Genomic DNA, 18,565 nt, shown 5'->3' with positions numbered 1-18,565 from the left:
GAAGATTTTTCTTTTATTATTACTTCGCTCCTTGTAATGTTCACTTCTTGTAATTAATTCCATTAATTATCAAAGATAACATTAAGACAATCCAAATTTGATTCTATTGATTACCGCGAAAGAGACACCGACACAATGTTTGCACGATTGAAAGGCGATTTTTTGTGCTGTCAAAAAAGACACAGGCAGACGTTTTGAAAGGAGAAAACTTTATTCTTTTTATCAAAGCACCAACCAACACCTGAATTTCTTTTCTACTTTTTTCTTTCGGCATGAAAATATGTCGCAAGACATATGGAAGTCTTGCAACCCTTTCAAATAAGCATCCCAACTCTTCTCCATTAGCAAGAAAACAAAAGTATAAAAACACAACAAACAACAAATGATAAATTACATTCTTCGATTTCATTTTCTGATTTCATGTTTATGTGCTATGACATATAAATAATGGATTTAAATTAAATAGCCCGGTGCTGAGCCAACACCACAAATGAAAGCTCAAGCAAAGAAATGAAGTACAGTGCATCAAATGTATCAACGTGTAAACAAAACCAAACAGCCCCTAAGAGCTGTCGTTTACTTCCCTTGGATTGGACAATGGCTGGTTATTTGGGGAGCATTAAAAAAAAAAAGTCTCTCGGGTGGGCAAGAGTTGCAGCAACCTAAACTCTAGCCAGAGTTGGGAAAGAAAAAAAAAAAAGGAAAAAGTGGCCCCATCAATGCTTCGTATTTTATGTGCCAAACGGACGAGGGGGGATTCCGATTCCTCTCAGGGGTTCTTGTGGGTCTCCACGCAGAGGACCACGTAGTCGTTGGAGCAGCTGCGCGTCTGCTGGCCCAGCAGCAGGCCCGAGGTCAGGCCGGACGACTGGCCCGCCACCGACATGTGGTCGGTGCGCCACGTCTCGCAGTGCTTGTCCACCGCACGCAGACCTCGTTGGCTAGAGCCGTGCCAGATGTTCTTCTCGGGCCTGACGCCGCAGTTAGAAAACAAGCCACATTTAATTTGATACCAAATCTACTTTTGAGCTATTCTTTTCTCTGTATTGTTCACTGACCAGAAAGGATCGGCTAACACGTTGCGTCCGTCAAAAGAATAAATGGGTATCCTGGTATCAAAGGCTCCTCCTTCACCGTTGAAGATGGCCCTCCAGTTCCTGAAGAGCACGTCTCCCTGTGAGGAGGCAGAAATCATTCCGGTGGGCTGACTCTGTTTCGCTCCCGTCATTTTAAGTCAAGTTTAGAACTGAGAGTCTTCCAGACCATTACCCATTTTATGCCAATTAATAGGGGGCGACTCACCCTGAGGTTGGTGATGGGCAGAGTGTCCCTGAAGCCGGGGGAGACCACGTGGACCAGGTCCTGCTTGCTGGAGGAGACGAAGGCGCGGTAGTTGGGGGGCAGGCCCATGGCCTTGGCTTGCTCGTAGCACAACCGGTCGGCCGTGTCCAGGCCCGACATGTCGCCCGTGTGCGGCTGGTTCAGAGCCACCAAGTTGAGCTGAACAAAGAACGCGGTGAGTTCATGGCGATAGATGGACTCGGAAAACACAAGTGCCCCTCACTCACCCTGTTGTCGATGGAGCGCACTCGCTCGATTGTGCTGCTGGATATTTGCTGGGCAGCGCGAGGCTAAACGGAAACCAAAACGTGAATACGCCAGCGTTGAAAATGTACCTTAGTCATCAACTCATGTTGGTATATACACGCACCTCGTCTTGTGGGAGGATGCTACTGGAGGGGCGCAGCAGGCTGCCAAGCTGGGGGGGGTATGAAATGCAAAAAAAAACATTTACTCTTCTGCACCGAGAGATCTTTTGCCCGTTTTTTGCCAATTGAAATGCACGCACCTGTATCTCCTTCCAGCCCTCGGGCACCTTGAGGAAGAGGCGCCCTGCGGACACGACGTAGGCCAGCATGCCCTCTGCTTCCCTGGCCGTCTTCTGCATCATGGAGTCAACCGAGGAAAACGTCGTCACCTGCAAAATGTGCAGCTTCATGAAGACAATCCGATCCAGCCAGGATTTGCGTCAGTCCGACGTACCGCGGCAGAACCTCCGAAGGGCCCACGTGCGCCGGGGTATCCGGCGGGTCCAGGGGGCCCGGGTGGTCCTGGTGGTCCGGGGATACGCACGTCTGAACAACACATAAAAAGTCATTCAGAGTTGCTTACTGTTGGACACAAATTAAGAACACAATCCACACACCTTTTTTGCCAAAGCCCAGCGACCAGCTTCCCGTCTGCCCCGGTGGTCCGGGGGGCCCTGCCGGACCGGGTCTGCCGTAGCCCGGGGAACCCGGAGTTCCCGGCTCCCCGCGGGGGCCTTGTGGTCCGAGCACAGACTCACCTTTGGGTCCCTGGAGGGTTCGCAAATAGACGTCACAGCCCGAGTCACCCCATTTGAACATTGCGCGGTTGCGTCGCCACGGCAACAGCTCTCACCACTGGCCCTTGTTTCCCTGGAGCACCCGGTTTCCCGGGCAACCCCGCCTCGCCCTTTTCTCCTCTTTCTCCATCGAGGCCCGGCTCGCCTTTCACTGCCTAACACACGTACAAAAGTCTCATTGCCTTTGGGCATTGAACAGGAAAGATCATGATTATGTCTTTGGAACTTACCAAGCGTCCTTTGAATGTGTCTGAAGTGTGAAGGAAAAAAATTTTAGAAATAATAAATGCATGTCTTTGGACACTTGCACAAGAGTTTAAATGAAGGTGACAACTTTGGAGGTTTTAACTCACTAGGTGGCGCCGGAATGCCGGGAAGGCCTCGTTCTCCCTTTTGTCCTTTCCCATGGTCACCTTGGCAGCATAAACAAGATTGTTTTGAAAAGTCCCGTCATTGGCGACAAGCCTTTCGAAACATGCCATCAGTGATGGGAAACGAGCGGCCCACTTACCCATCGTAGCGCTCCCGTCGGGATTGAGCTGGGGATTAAACACAGCTGTCAGTAATTCCAAACTCATGATAAGGCTAATTGGTTGGCAGAAGTGAGACATTCTGCTCTCATGTAGGAATGTGACTTGCCGGTGTTTTGCAGAAGGGTCTGCCGGGGACGGGAAACACGCTCTGAAAAAGGCAGCAGAGAGGAACACTCATTGTCACGTTTGGTTTCGCAAAAATAATTTTCACTTAAGAATTTCATCTGGAAGGTATTCCCGGATAAAAAACAAATCAGGACTTAATGATTGTTTTGTATTGATTTCTTACTCCGTTGTAGCATCGGAACATTCCAGGGCGGCCGGGGCGTCCGGGAGGGCCCGGGAGTCCCTGCGGATGAGGTCCCAGTCAAGAAAAACAACACTTGCTTCACTTTTTCAACAAGTTGTGAGGCAGCCACTCACGGGTTTGCCGACAGATTCTCCTTTCTCTCCTTTGGGTCCCGTCATCCCAACACGGCCCTACACACAAATACGCCGCTCATTGAGGTCAGCATCAAAAAACGGCCTTCCCGGTCGCACAGTGTTACAGCATTTGTAGCCATCTTGCTTGTCACTGAACATCCCGTTAAAAAACTGTTCCCGTCCCTAAAGATGTGACCCGACGCTGTACAGCAGGGGTGTCAAACTCATTTTTTTGGCGGGCCGCATTGTAGTCATAGCTTCTTTCGGAGGGCCATTATGACTGTCAACCCAAATAAATGTATGAGCACCTCATATTATATACAGTAAAAGCTACAAAACAAACTGACAAACAACTCGTTTTCAAATCAGACGAGTAAAAACTGGTCAAATATTTAAAAAATATATATTATTAAAAGTGAAGACAATTTGCAATTCTAGTAATGACACACGGATTTGATGCACAATTTGTCTTCGCGGGCCACATAAAATTATGTGGCGGCCGTATCTGGCCCCGGGCCTTGAGTTTCACACCTGTGCTGTACAGCATCGGCACCAAGCTCTTGTAAACATTGACTCGTGTTTATAAATCCCGACCAGTTCTTGGTCTTAATCCCAATAAATACATAAAGCCAGTTCTATTTGTTGGTATCATATCACGACAAGTGATTTCAAGTGCTTACGGGTCTTCCGGGGAAACCAAAGTCCCCTTTTGGTCCTGGCATTCCCATCTGTCCCTGTTTGGGAATAAAACATGGTCAGCTCCCGCAGTCCTTGAACGCATCATCCTCACTCATCCATTTGTATTCCAAGACTCACGATTTGTCCGGGAGGTCCGCTTGCACCGACATCACCCTGCAAACAATCGCAGAGAATATTTATTTATTTATTTATTTATCTATTTATTTATTTATTCCTCATGGCTGTATTATAGAAGTTTCCAAAGTGCGTACCTTGTATCCTTTGTCCCCCTTTAGAGCAGACAGGTCATAGGTGGAGCCATTCTCAGATATGATCATCGCTGGCTCGCCTTTCTCCCCCTGCGCATACGAGAAAAGGCCAGCCATGAGCACACGAATGCTAACATGTTGTTGTTTTTTTTTCTTATCAAGCTCAGAAGCATTTTTCACTCAGTTCTATTCTATTCCAAGGCTGCAATGGCTGAGCTCACAAAAAGAGCAGGCAAGCTGTTTCTTATGCTCTGCCGCCATCGTGTGGATATAAGATGAATTGCAATTGGACTTACCAGGCTACACCGAAAAGAATCAATTGTACTACATGAAAGGGAACCAAGCCAAGAAAAAAGTATTCTTACAGAAGAATGACATTTCTTCAAGTGTTAAAACCATATCTATTTTAAAAAATACTTTACGTACAAACAGTATATGATGTAAAAGTATGTAAAGTACCACTGAGGTCTTGCCAAAATTGAACTTTTCATGCAAATTAAAAACAAAACAAAAAAAACGTTGTCATTGTGTTTTTTTGTTCACTCTTTTGCAGAACACCTTGAAACTCCAAAGGTCCTTTTCTAGACGTGGTTTGGTTTCAGTTGCGGCCCAATCTGTGTGTGCGCGCACACTTACCTTGAGTCCTGGAAATCCATCAACACCTTGCGCACCGGCGTCTCCCTTGGGGCCTTGTTGTCGCTTTGGATAGTGAGGAGAGACCGTCACTACATGTTCCTTCACTGAACTGCAACAGATCCAGTTTTTGTCACACTCACAACCAATCCGTGAGCCTCGAAAATCCCAGAGAGGTTGAAGAGGCCGTCCGTGTCGTTGAGTAGGAGCTGAGGAAGAGGAGGAGAGGAGGCGTGAAGAACAAAGTTTCCAGACTTAAGTGATCCAACGTGGTCGCGACTTACTTCGCTGAGGCTGAAGACGGGTCCCGGAGGTCCAGGAGGGCCGGGTAGTGTGAGGCCATCGCGTCCTGGCTCGCCCTGAGGACCGGCGTGAAGATGTGAGCGAGCGGGTCAGGAAGTGAAAACAATAGCAAAGTCAGTTGTTTTTTTTACCTTTGGTCCCAGAGCGCCGGCGTCTCCCTTAAGACCCTGAATGCAACACAAACATAATTAATTGCCTGCCCGTTCCTGGCAGTCTCTCTGTAGCAGCCTGCTAATGACACAATGGTGGCGGCCACTTCCCCGTCATGGTGCCGTTAGCCACTTGTGAGACAGATGCCCGAAGAATCACGTGGCAGCGGACATCCTTTTTCTGAGTCACGCAACATTTCGTTGTTGTCGTGGCACATTCACTGACCTCAGAACCTTTGGCTCCCTCCGGTCCTGCTGAGCCGGGTGGACCGACAGCACCGGGCTCCCCCTGCACGAGTCACACATGTAGAACACATGATGCTGAACTGACCGGCAAACAGTCCACATCCGGACACAGACCTTAAGACCTGGCTCTCCGGCAGGACCATGGGGGCCTTCTTCACCCTATGAGGCAAACGAAATGACGTTGAGCGCAAGTAATGGCTGGCCAGACTCAGAGTACAACTTCACTCCAAATGGAAGGTATTAAAAATGGCGTCAGGGAGTGCTCGTTACCTTAGGTCCTCGAAGTCCAGGAGTCCCCGGAAGACCCTGTTGAAAATGCAGCCAAATAAATATTCATCCCATTTTGACAAAACCCCACGTGGAGTCCTACCCGAAACAGTTCCGAAGCAGGACCGCTGAGCAACGGTGAACCTTGCAGATCCTGAAAGTATCCGAGTGTGTTGTCAGTATCGCATTGGCGGAGCGCACCCTGCAGTGTTCCATTCCACGTACCTCAATGGTAAATGCTTTGGCGGCGGGGCCGGGTGGTCCGGGGGGACCTGCTGGACCCTGGGACCCGACCCTGCCCTCTGGACCCTCGGGCCCCTGAAGTCCGGGCAAGCCCTGAGGGCCCTGCTCTCCCTGGACGAAGGCAGGAACAGGCACCATATTCTTTGGTACTATATCAACATGTACAAGAAATCAAGAAGTGTGAATGATACCTTTGGTCCTGGTTGGCCTTCTACTCCAGGTTCTCCCTGTTTGAATTCAATCAAGCAAGTTGGATTGCAATGTTTAACATTTGAACAACAACAACACACACAAAATGAAATCAATACAATGATTTTTTCTTCACCATGTCTCCCTTGTCTCCAGCAGGTCCTTGTTCTCCTTTGTGTCCATCAACTCCCTGAAAAAGACATTTGGTTGATTTTTAACACACTTTTAAATTTATGATTGGAATTATTATTTGTTTTTTTTAGGCCGTCAATATTTAGTCTATGGTGAAAGCCGATCAGTGGCCGTTAGGGGCAAATGGAGCAGTGCCACATCACAGCCAGCAGGGGGAGGCGATGATAAGGTTTTGAATTCTACATTTGACTTGCATTAGTTTGCAGTTTCAATAGTGCCTTTGCTTTGTTGCATCTCCCTCTCCTTTATCCGGTATGTGAAACAGGTAACCATGGAAACAGATTTTTTCGAGACCATTTAAGAGGACCTGCTATTGGAAACGATTGTGCTTACAGGAAGTCCAGCTTGGCCCTTTTCTCCGTCTTTCCCAGGAAGCCCGGGTGGTCCAGGTATGACTTCTTCAGATGGGGCCCCGGGGGGGCCTCGGGGTCCCGGAGGGCCGGGGGGTCCCTGACAGAAGAAACGATTAATGCTTCACTCATCAACAAAGTGATGACATCATTGCTTGCGCCGGCCGGCCTCGTTCTCACTCGAATGATCTCCATATCGGCGTCAGATTCGTCCAAGTCCGAAGCCGAGCCCTCCTGACAAACGCAATGGCGTCAAAATGATTCGACAACTAAATGTTAACATTACAAACAACAATGTATTACCAGCAACTTGGAGGAGAAGCGGCCCGGAGGTCCGGGAGGTCCTGGAAGGCCTGGCTGTCCGACTCCAGTATCACCCTGAAGTCGATTACAACATGATTCATATTTCTTTTCAATTTGCACTTTGTGAAAATTCTCATCATTGTACCTTTTCGCCTTTGGATCCAGGCTCTCCTCGAAGGCCCGGGAATCCTGGAAGGCCATTGGCTCCCTAAAATAAGCAGTCATGAAACATAAACACACAAATCGTGGAACCCTTTTAACATGTCAGATGGTGTTCCACAGGGCTCAGTTTTGGGGCCACTGCTGTTTTCCTGTTTATCCATTTTGTCTTGAGCACAATTTGTATTCTTTGTTCTTTTACTCTGCGTTAGACTCTGCCTTGTTCTAGGGTTTGATGTGATGTAGTCTATGACGTGATTGCCTTACTGGAGTGCCATTTTCTCCTTTTGCTCCCTGTGAGACAAAAATCAGGACAAAACTGAAATGTTATTTTCACTTCAGATGACGCTTTATGTGGAAATAGGCGTGAGCAAAACATACATGTGGTCCGTCTTTGCCTTCAGTTCCAGGAGGGCCCTGAGGTCCCGGCGGACCGCGGGGTCCGGGCTCGCCTGCAAGTTCTGAGTCTTGTCCCGGTGGGCCGGCGGGGCCTTGCGGGCCCGGCTCACCTCTCTCGCCTTTCAGTCCCGCAGACACCTGGACAGAATAAACGCATGTGTAGATAACTCAACGACTCTTGTGCATTTATCGTCGATGTTTCTGTGATAGGAGCAAGTGAAACGTCAGGCAGTGAGCCTCATGCTGCTTCACCAAGTCTAAAAGCATTCGTGTGGACTTACGGGATTGGACTTGGAGGCTGCTTTTGGTGAAAGGCCGAGTCGCACCGTCGCTAAGAGCAAACGTCCAAACATGAAAAGATTGTCCACCCAATATCAATATGAATAATAAATGCCATTTTTTCTTTCTTTACCCGCAGGGGTGATGGTCTGTATTCCTTGCCCGGAAGCCTCTTCCAAGTCGTCTCCAATTTCATCATCGTCGTCGTAGCTGGGAGGCAACTCGGTGGGTGGGGCTTGGACCGGGCTACTGTACCTGGGCTGCACCCCTTCCTAATAAAATGACATAACAGAAAACCTTTATGAATCCTGCACAATGGCAATGCAATGCTTGTTATATCCTCCATCTAGATCGGACTGCCACCATGGCAACAACATCATCATCGTTATAAAGGACGTCCCTTACACATGCCAGTAGGTGGCGCTCTTTAGTGCAAAACACCAAAGGCTGGATTTTTACTGTCCATCCTGAATATTCCTAATCCGACAAACTCCAGAAGCTAAAACAAGTTCAGTTGTTGCCATTTTATAAAAGGACATTGAAGATATATAGTGTGAAATACAGGATAAATATTAAATTAGGGTTCATTATAAAGGCGGGTGTGTGTATTGCATTTACCTTTGTGTACTTCTTCTCTTCGAAAACTTTCTTGACTTCTTTTCTCTCCATGTCCTCGTAAGTGTCGTCACCGCTTCCAGACACCTGACCATTCAAAATATGGAGGAGAGTTGTTTGCTTTGTAAAAATATTTTTTTATTTATTTTAGAAAAATTTGCTGAATACGATGCTAACCAGTTTTTCAAATCATGTTCTTTACTTTTTTGGTAATTTTATCTGATACAAAAAAGAAAAATAATCAGCAAGCATTTTGAATCCGGATTTATTTTTTTAATTTATTATTTATTTGGTTAGGCTATCGCGGAATATTCCTGCAATGTACATCTTGGCCGATAGAGGGCGCTCGCGCGCTTGTTTCCATATGCGTGAGCGCTTTTCTTACGTCAGGGTCGTCCTCCTCGCAGTGGTCGTCGCGGGCCGTGGGATCAGACTTGAGCAGCAGCTGCTGGATGGAACCCTGGAGGCAAAGGAAGAAAGATGATGACGTGTCGTGGAGCACTCCATCAGTCTGCCTTGTTTTAATTTTTTTTTTTTTTAATATGTATGATATGATGTAATCATGAATTCCACAATACACTTTTTAAGAGTAGTGGTACGCGGGCTCCCTCTAGCGGTATACAAATAATAACTAAATTAAACGAAAAAATTTGCAGAATTTACTATAGGCTTGCAACAATATAAATTATACTTTTTTCGGGGTGGGGACAGCTGTACTTTGTTGTTTGTCATTAGGATGGCGCTTTTTCTTGACGGGGCATGAGAGACAAAACGTTATGACGCAACATTGTGTGGCCTATTTATCAGACTTGTTAGTCACCAGCGCAAACAGCTGGAACCCAACAAAAAGGAGCCGGGGGTGGCGGAAGGGGGGCGTGGAAGATAAGATGAAGACTAGGCGAGAAAACATTTGCACTGTTTCTGGGCGACGTCAGCCTGCAAGTCTTCTCGATGAACGGCCTTTCAATCGTGCATGCACACGCACACAAACGTGGGTTTCTCCACGCCTTGCTGTGTGTGTACTATTCCTGTACTGCGTGTAATGTTGTGCCAGATACTCCAAAGAGCACCAAGTGTAACATCTGCCAATATAAAGGGCCACTGAGAACATCCAACATCTGCGAACATCTGAGAACATCTGAGGTCCTGACAGAAGCCACAAGGTGGACCAACCTACTTGACCACACAAGCGTAATGATGGTTGGCCTTTTTTTTTTTAAGTTTACATTTCCTGGAAGAGATTAAGAGCATGTTCTGTAATTCTAAGGAACTTGATGAACCTCACAAAAGGTGGGCTATGCGCCTTGAAGTCAATTCATGAATGCCAGTTTAGGGGCCGGAGCTGGAAAGCCCGTGCTTTTCGTGCGGCCATCACTAAAGGATGCTACGTCGCCGGGGAACTCACCACAAAGTGGGGCAGGCCCGAGGCCCCCGCGCTGCCCACAAAGACCCCTGAGCTGGCCTCAAAGGTCAGGGGCTGAGGGCTCCTATGGAAGGCCACGTGACGGTACTCCTCGCAGTCCATGTAGAGACTCACCTGAGGCAACAAAGATGAGAGCAAAGAGGAAAATAGACAATTTAGGATGATCTCCATTCAAGCTTTGCCATTTGACCGGCACCGTGCCGCTTGTAGGAATTACGACGAACTTTTGAGCACACCCACCTCGGCCCCCTCGACCGTCAAGGTGAACCTGGCCCACCTTCCCGTCAGGTCGGCCATCTTGAAGGAGGCCGCTTCCCGGATCTCGCCTCCGGTGGTGGGGTCAGCGTAGTAGAAGAGCACCCTCTGGGAACCATCCTCCACGTCAGAGAGCGCCACGGCCAATTGGACCACCTGGGGGAAGTTGTTGGGGGCTCAATTTACCCGGGGCGGTTGACCGACGGCACCGTAGAAACGAGGACTGCACCTTTTGGGCCGCATCTGTGACGGCAAAGAGGACGCCGCCCTGCCGTGTGGTGGGCTTGGCAATGACGGTGATGGCAAAGTCGTAGTAGAAGGGGTCCGGCAAGACCGACTTGGTGACACGGGCAACGTTGGCGTCGGGTCCAAAGCTATAGGCGGGGTAGCCCTGGAAGCCCGTCACGAAGGAGACCGACTCCGGGAGAGGGAAGCCGATGAACTCGGTCAGATCCAGATTGTCCCGAGAGCCTCCATCTGGGGACGAGACACGACACTGCTCAGACACGAGGCCTTTCCACACCCGAGGCATGCTAATGCTAACAACAAAGCAATGTGCTAACATCAGCTCTCTTGGCAACATGTTTGAGAAACGAAGGGTTGGATCCGGGCTGCGTACCTAATGAAAGGTCCACAGAGTGTTCTATTATGTCTTGTGCTTTCAGGTGGATATTGTTTTTCAAAATGTATTTGTGCTTTGCTCGCCGGAAAGTTGTCATCTGTCTTTCTACAACAGCCAGGAGTCTGACAACATGCACGAGAAATACCATTTATCCATCCTCGTGGAAAACCCGCTGCCTCCTTCTGTGCACCTTTAATAGGATAATAAACAAAGACGGGCCAGAAGACAGCTCGTGCACGCACACACAGCTGGCTTTCCACAGCAGCCACCCTCTAATATAGCGCCCCCCAGTGTCAGCTTGTCATTGCACATCTGGAAGGCATTAAGGCTACGCTAATACAGCACAAAGGCGGCTCCTGTAAATCAGATTCACTGCGGGTTAGTGACGCCCCCCGGTGGCACACTTCTGCCATGTTTTCTAATTGGACCGCAAGCCTCACATTATGATTGGCTTTTGATTCAACCATATTGGGCTTTGAGTTTTTCCTCGCCTAGATCAGAGGATGTCGCCAATATTTGTCGAGGCCTTTTTGTGACGAAAGGCAAAAGAAATACATTTGACATTTGGAGGCAGAAAGCAGCTGACTCAGCTCGCCGTTTGACGCGCTTCCTGTTCCACTTGACTGCTGACTAATTACGAGCAAGGCGGCCTGAGCAGGGCTTCCAAATCCTCTTACCTGATGACACGTTCTTCTAGATTTTCAGCATGCTGCTGAAAATGGCTGCTCACATGTGTCAGAATCGTTTCCTCATCTGTTCTTCCAATCCACTTTCCTGCCGTGCCATCCATCGGAATTTCCTTAATTAAAGTTGATTCCGTGTCACCCATGACTGTGCCCACCCCGCAGGGCCGGATGATGAGCGAGGGGATGCAGCCGGTTCCTGGCGAGGTTCTCGGGAGAACATTCCCGCAGCTCGCTCCGTGACGTGATCGCTTAATGTCCTGACTAAACAGCTGGACACACACAAAGGCATGTCTAATGTTCCCATCCAACTTGTCAAGGAACTGCTGAGTGCCATGGCCAGGTCAGCCATTGACAAAGTTAAAATTGTGGTTCTGGTCAGATAGATAAAAAAAGAATTAAAAAAATATTTCCAGCATTCGAAAGCACTGGCAACGTTGATGAGAAGCAGGCGCAGAATGAAGACATGCACACTTGTCATGTGGTCATTCAGGCCGATGCTTGATGGCGGCTGCATGCTGTGAGATCACTTCAACATTTGTTTGCTATTAACAAAACAAATTTAAGCGAATTCATTAGAGAGGGGGCAGAACACACACACACCACACACACAAGCAGAGTGCTCAGATGATCCTAGTGCAACTTGCAACGCACACAACAAAAGGTCGCTGCCAACTGTGACGCGTTGCTCATGTTTTGAGTCAACCGAGTTGAGTTGAAGCTGACTTCATTTAGCATTGGGAACCAATAATGAGAAAAAGAAAAGAAAACGGAGCCCGATGACCTCGTTGGCTGATCTTCAACACCAAATGTTTGGAGGGAAATTCCACGGGAGGCCATTGCTGGTCATTTGTATCAAAAACATTTGCAACGGGAGATGGAAGAGTTCCGTTTCTTTGCTATGTCGCGTTCAGGATCACGGGCCGCCAAACGAGCCCTTCAACCCGCAATGGCAAATGAGAGCTGCTTGGATGGATCCCAAATGAAGATCAAGATTGAGCCATAAAAAGGTGGCGGCTAAACAAAGCCATAAATGTGTGTCCCTGTGGACAAAACATGGGAGCTGAGCACAATGAAGGCCTTCTGCGAGACAGGTAAAGAAGCAGAGGAGGGGCTCGCGTCAGAGTGCGTGGCACATTCTTGCATTTGGTCCAAAGTTCATTTTAAGCAAGATCGGGACTACACTTTTATTGGCGGCCTGTCCCCAGATGGCAGCCTTGAAGAAACAAATGTCAAATAGTTGAGCCAATTAGGTTTTTGCGAGGAAACAACCCGAACCAGACTGAGATGTGATTTGGAGCACCCAAAAAGACGACATTGAACTCCTGCAAATGTGCCGAGGTGTGACTCAAATATCTGCAGCGAGCTTTTATCTTAGTCAGCATAAAACAACCCCTGCAGACACAAAGTTGGCCCCGCCCCCCTTTCTCTCTAAGCCACTCGGTGACGGACGCCAAAGCTTTGGAGTCTGCCATGTTTGTGCTCATCACATTTGAGATACTTGTGGAACTGTATCAAACTGTTCCTACTAGGGGGGTGATGGAAAGGGAGAAGAGGGGAAGGCGGGGGGGAGAAGGGGGGGGGGGGGGCGCTCCTGAGTGATACCATCTGCTCTGGCTCACTCAGTCAAGTCGACTCCCAGAGAGTCCCGCTCAGCCTGAAAACCTTGGAAGACATTCTGAGGCGGGCCCGCACAGCAATTACGGGAAGCGAATACAAAGTGCAATGTCGACTCATGTCCAATTCAAAGTTCCGTAGGTAATTACTTGGGTCCGGATGAATCTTGATTCTGCGAACTTGTGCTTCCAAATGTGTCCAAAGCAAAGTCTATAAAACAGAATCTCTCCCTCAGCAAATTCACAAGCATCATCACCAAAAGCAGGCAAGAAATTCTTGCTCCCTAATCAATCAATCAAAGGGCGGACACAAAATCAAACTTCACAAAGACACACTTAGAGAAGTTTCAGTTCCAAAGGCTTCACTCTAAACATCTCACAAAGAGTGGCAGATGAGCTTATTGTTGCAAATTTGCAAAAAGTGTTAGCGCTAGGGTTAGCACTCAATGCTCCAAGCCGGTTTGACAGTTGGCCTTTGCAAAAGCTCTCCACATTTGGAAGTGGCAGCCTCCCTCGCTCCTCGCTTTCCTAAAACGGAGCAAGTCACGTGTCTGTCAGCCACAAGCAAGAACTCGCTTTTTGGCCTTGTTTGGCTGCTTATCTTGTGCTTTCCGTTTCGATGAGCCGTCTTCCAATGATTTGCGAGATGATCGTTTCTGGGTTGTCCCCAGCAAACAATTTGATGCTGGGACACCAAAAGTGCCTTCTTGCCTTGTTTGCGTTTCAAAGATGTTTGATGTTTTACGACCTGTCTGCCGCTTTTAACGAGCGGCGGTCCTTGCGCAAATCTATTTCGTCAACTTGTCATGTGAAATAATACAAGAGGCAAACATCTCAAGAGCTTCGTCTCCGGTCCTCATCTCGCACTCTGCCACGGGTTGCGAATTTCCGATTCAAAATATTTGGAAATAGAAGAGCTAGGCTTATCAAGTTTGGCTGGCGGAGCGTAAACTTGACTTAATTGAAGCAACCTTGTAAGACGGGAAGCCAATTGTTCACGTTTACCAGACAACGATCGGAGCAAACCTCGGGTTTTAAACTGCAGCCCAGCTGAGTAAACAAAACAAGAACAAGACAACATAACACTTGGAGCAGCAGTTTGTGTAATGACCTCAAAAATCATATTTGAAATGTTTCTTTGGTTGGATGTCATGGTTGCTCAGGGTTACAAACATTGACTCATTCCAGCAGTGCTATCATGATCTTGTAAAAAAAGTGATTTAGAGGATGCTGAAGTCATCCCTCTCTCACTACTTGTGCTATGACACCAGAACAGTACCTGCTTGTTTTCGGCATGTCTCTATTTTCCGCTCTGAGCCACTCTTTCCATGCGAGCTCCAGACAACCGGGATGCCAGGCGCTGGCTCCCCCGTCAACAAACATTGCGTTGGGTCGGGACGTTCCGCTAAAAGCTAACAGCATCACAGAGATGTTTCCCAAACCATCTGTATCCTAAAGCTTGACCGGCGAGAATCATTCAAGCAGACTTTCCCGATTTTTCATAACATCTGCATGCTGCCTCTCAAACGTTGCCACTTAGTGCCGTAAAAGCTGGACTTGCTCAAATATATACGCCATTCAGTCATCCTTTCCCAGGCTTTAGAGACATGTGAGCTAACATGCTAAAAGCTAGCAACAGCACAGTCAACTTTGTGCCGTCCAAAATGATAAAATCTGCATTAGTTTGTCACGTAATGCGGTAAAAGCTGGACTTGCTCAAATATATACGCCATTCAGCCATCCTTTCCCAGGCTTTAGAGACATGTGAGCTAACATGCTAAAAGCTAGCAACAGCGCAGTCAACTTTGTTCCGTCCAAATGATAAAATCTGCATGCTGCCTCTCAAACTTTGTCACTTAATGCCGTAAAAGCTGGAATTGTTCAAATAAATGCAATTCAGTCATCCTTTCCCAGGCTTTTGAGATATGTGAGCTAACATGCTAAAAGCTAGCAACAACGCAGTCAACTTTGTGCCATCCACATGATAAATGAGCCAGCAAAAAAAAAAAAAAATACCTCAAGCCAGGTGTGACGTGATGCCGCCACATCCTGCGCTTGTCCTCACATTTGACCCCAAAGTCGTTTGGTCATGAGTAAATTTAGCCATTCCTGTTTTGATTTGCGGGCTGCCATTTAGATAGCACGCCGCCGTCAGTTCCTGCGTGGGGGCTTTTAAACGTTTCCTTTTCAAAACACACTTTGATGTTCATGCACAAAACAAAATGTGGAGGCCAACTTCTGAATGAGCTCAAAAGGAGGCACCTTTGACAGTTTGGTGGCAAGTGGAACGTGACGTTTGAACAACTCTTCCCGTCTTTATTGACCTCAGCTCGAGAGGGCCTGAGCTCTTTATTGAGCCTCTGAAGACCACCCCCGCTAAAACTTCACATGGCTGACCTCTCCCATTATCAAGAGCCCTGTATTTTTCTCGTCTTTTTTGTGTTTACTCATTTTTTCATACCATGATCTCATTAATTCGTGTGGACCTGATCATGGCTGCCATCAAAGCGTAGCCGGTGTTTGGACAAGATCCTGACAGGACGCAGCTTTTGGAAAGAATGACGACGATGAGCTACTACGGATGAGAGGACATTTTTTGATTGGGCAACAACACCAGCATACAGCCAAGTTGTAATTATGCGCGCTCATTTGCCTCCAAATCGCTAATAGCTTCCAGAAACACTAAATCCTTCAAAAAATGACTCTTTAAAAAAAAAAAAAATTTCACTGGACTCAATCAGAAAATTTGCCAACAAATTGTATCCGGGTTGGCCACATTTGATGAGTAGCTGGCTGGATTAGCACCTTGGTTTTAGTTACAAAGTATAAAGTGTCAACTTGAATTTCCTTCCTGCTAAAATGAGTTTTATGAGCGAGTTATTTTACCCGGCCAGGTGACGCCAAACAATCCTGCTCTGTCTTGAGGGGGTCCGCTCTTTTTAAAGAAGGTCCCCCAATTCCTACGCTGGATGTAACCGACGAGCACAATGCAGCTTTTGTCACACGCTGATAGCGTCTCCAGATAAACGCGCGGCCGCTCGGACGGCCGGCGCCGACCCGGCCGACCCGGCGTCGCGCTCAGAGGGTCAAAATATAAGGAACATCACACCGCAAGTAAATCTCTCAAATATGCCAGTCTATTCCCACGTCCAGATCTCACATTAGTGTACCTAATCAAGCGTCTGAGCTACGATGTAACCGTGGCAACAAAACTGATAAAATTCACCGGGACTTAAGTGGGCCTCCGCCTTCCCATCAACTAATTGCAGCGTGTTTAGTCCCACGGGAGGTCGTGCAATCAGAGCACATTCAAAGCTGATCTTATCCAACACACACTCGGCGTCGTCATTAACAAGTTGCTCCGTATGAGCGTCTCACACAAACTTTGCATCTCAACAGAGTCTCAAAAATAAACACAAATGAAGACAAGGTGGCCATGCAGCTACACGCTGGGGGTTCTGTTTAGGAAAAATGCTGACTAAGCCAAATGGGTTGACAGCAGCTGATCCGGCCAACGTTGTGTTTACATTTGTTTAGAGCAGCCCCAGAACTTTTTAGGCCTTCTAAAAGTGACCAACCTTGACTGCACTCAAGACTAAAACTAATCTCGTGCTCCATCTCTGATTTGTGACCAAATGTCAACTTTTGGTGATGCTTCCAAAAAGCCACTTCAGGTTTGCTCAATTTGTCCGAGCTTCAACCTGCAGTCTGCCACAATCCCATCATCGTCATGGTAACGTAAACTAGAAGACACTCACCGTCCAGCTGCTGAGCTGCCGAGAACCTCAGCACCAGAAATAATCCAATACACCAGGGAGGAATCCTGCAAAAGTCAACCAATACACAAAATCACATTCAAAGTTCACTCCAAAGTTGTTTTCATTTCATTTTTACGGATTCAATTGGATTTTCGCTTGCCGTACCGTGGGTCCATCTTGACAGCTTTCGATCAGCACTCAAGTCTGCTCTGGAGAGAGAGATGAAGTCCACTCTGACTCCTGCGGGTTCTCTCCGAGCTTAAAAGCCCGGCTTCTCCTCCTCCCCCGCCTCCTCCTGCCCCAAACAAAGCAGCTTCAGTGCACTGGCTCCTCCAAAAATGGGCGGGAAGGGGAGTTTGAAACCTGATTCCGGACCACCGGCCTCTAATCCCGTCCCTCCTCGATGCTGCCCCCCCCCCCCCCATCCAAAACACACAGCGGTGAAGTCCTCCTCCTCCTCACTTTCACTTTGAAGTAAAAGTCTCTTCTGTGTGGCCTTGACCTCGAAACATCTTGACAGCCATAGATTTCAATTGAATGATCTCCAAACTGGCTTGAAATATACATGAAACACAACTTCTTCAAAATCATTCTGCTCATCCTGGAGACTGAATTACAGGAGGAAAAAAAAAGTGTTGGCTCACTATTGGGCAAAGACTTTCCAGTGTTCAGGATTCAGGGCTGTCCGGTTTGAGATGTTCCCTGAAGGCTCAAGATGCTGATCAAGCTTCTGCATCATCAAGAGCGATGGAGGAGGTGTTGGACAGCGAGCCGCCCTCAGGAGCACATTTTATTTTGAGACAATTTGGATTCCTCCAAGTAAGTACATTGAGCTTCACCATCTTGAAACATTCCTGGCGGGATTTGGAAATCCAATCCCGCCTAAGTTGTTGACTTAAGCAGAAGGCCTGAGCGGCTGAAGCACTTGAGAGCAAGCAACCCTCAGCAAGCCACCCAAAGAACAATTGCTCACACGTCTGAGCTCGTCCCTGGGGATGGGGAGGGGGGACTGTGGCTGCCATTTTCAAACTTTACGATTCTGCGCGGCCTGGAACAATCTTCGGCACCGATCGGTTAGCACAATGCTAATGATGCTACAAAATTGTAATTTCTATGGGAAGAAGCTGATGTCATCGTCCTTTCGACCGCCACCTCGTCTGGCCTCGGGAGTTTCTCGGGGTGGGCCGCTTGGAATTTTCCTTGAACAAACACAGACGCAGATAAAAGATGCGCTCGGACGGCGTTCCAGGGACTGATAAAAAGGCGTCACGCCGGCATGCGAGGGACGCCAGGAGAGAGGCCGTCTTGCCGATAAGGCGCTCGCACCTTGCGCCGTGGACATTTTTGGGGACATTTCTGCCACGTCTGAGAAGATTCTTTGTCATACAAGTCAGCTTTCTTGAAATACTTGCATCGTCAAAACACCAATTAAACAAAAGCACGAATACCAAAGTTTCCAAAGAGTGGGGGGGCATGGAATGGGGGGGGGGGGATCTTAGGATCTTTGTCTATCTGTGCTAAGAGTGACTGGCAGCAACTCGAGCCGAAAGGTCACGTCTGCTTTTAATAGTCGATCGCCCAGGAAAGCGCAA

At 47.9% G+C, this 18,565-nt stretch overlaps 1 protein-coding gene across 1 annotated transcript; it reads right to left on the bottom strand.

Moving 5' to 3' along the window:
• Nucleotides 1-192: 192 nt before the first annotated feature.
• On the bottom strand, nt 193-17,224 carry LOC119139221 (collagen alpha-1(XVIII) chain-like). The gene is made up of 44 exons (XM_037279727.1): nt 17,139-17,224; nt 16,974-17,038; nt 10,524-10,771; nt 10,280-10,450; nt 10,022-10,153; nt 9,002-9,076; nt 8,620-8,703; nt 8,135-8,273; nt 8,004-8,053; nt 7,705-7,860; nt 7,591-7,617; nt 7,310-7,372; nt 7,165-7,239; nt 7,042-7,095; nt 6,845-6,961; nt 6,456-6,509; nt 6,322-6,357; nt 6,113-6,241; nt 5,991-6,041; nt 5,891-5,926; nt 5,735-5,779; nt 5,601-5,663; nt 5,357-5,392; nt 5,207-5,281; nt 5,066-5,131; nt 4,926-4,988; nt 4,293-4,379; nt 4,159-4,194; nt 4,023-4,076; nt 3,343-3,399; nt 3,209-3,268; nt 3,026-3,067; nt 2,898-2,925; nt 2,740-2,799; nt 2,617-2,636; nt 2,443-2,541; nt 2,207-2,357; nt 2,044-2,135; nt 1,850-1,978; nt 1,712-1,759; nt 1,569-1,631; nt 1,303-1,500; nt 1,059-1,174; nt 193-971 (listed from the first exon to the last, which is right to left on the bottom strand). The coding sequence occupies exons 1-44, from the start codon at nt 17,147-17,149 to the stop codon at nt 770-772; spliced, it is 3,663 nt and encodes a 1,220-aa protein (XP_037135622.1). The 5' UTR covers nt 17,150-17,224; the 3' UTR covers nt 193-769.
• Nucleotides 17,225-18,565: the final 1,341 nt, after the last annotated feature.

Source organism: Syngnathus acus, chromosome 20 (assembly GCF_901709675.1).
Source record: "Syngnathus acus chromosome 20, fSynAcu1.2, whole genome shotgun sequence".
NCBI lineage: Eukaryota > Metazoa > Chordata > Actinopteri > Syngnathiformes > Syngnathidae > Syngnathus > Syngnathus acus.
The sequence above is the reverse complement of the archived record's forward strand: the minus strand, read 5'-3'. Positions and strand labels throughout refer to the sequence as shown.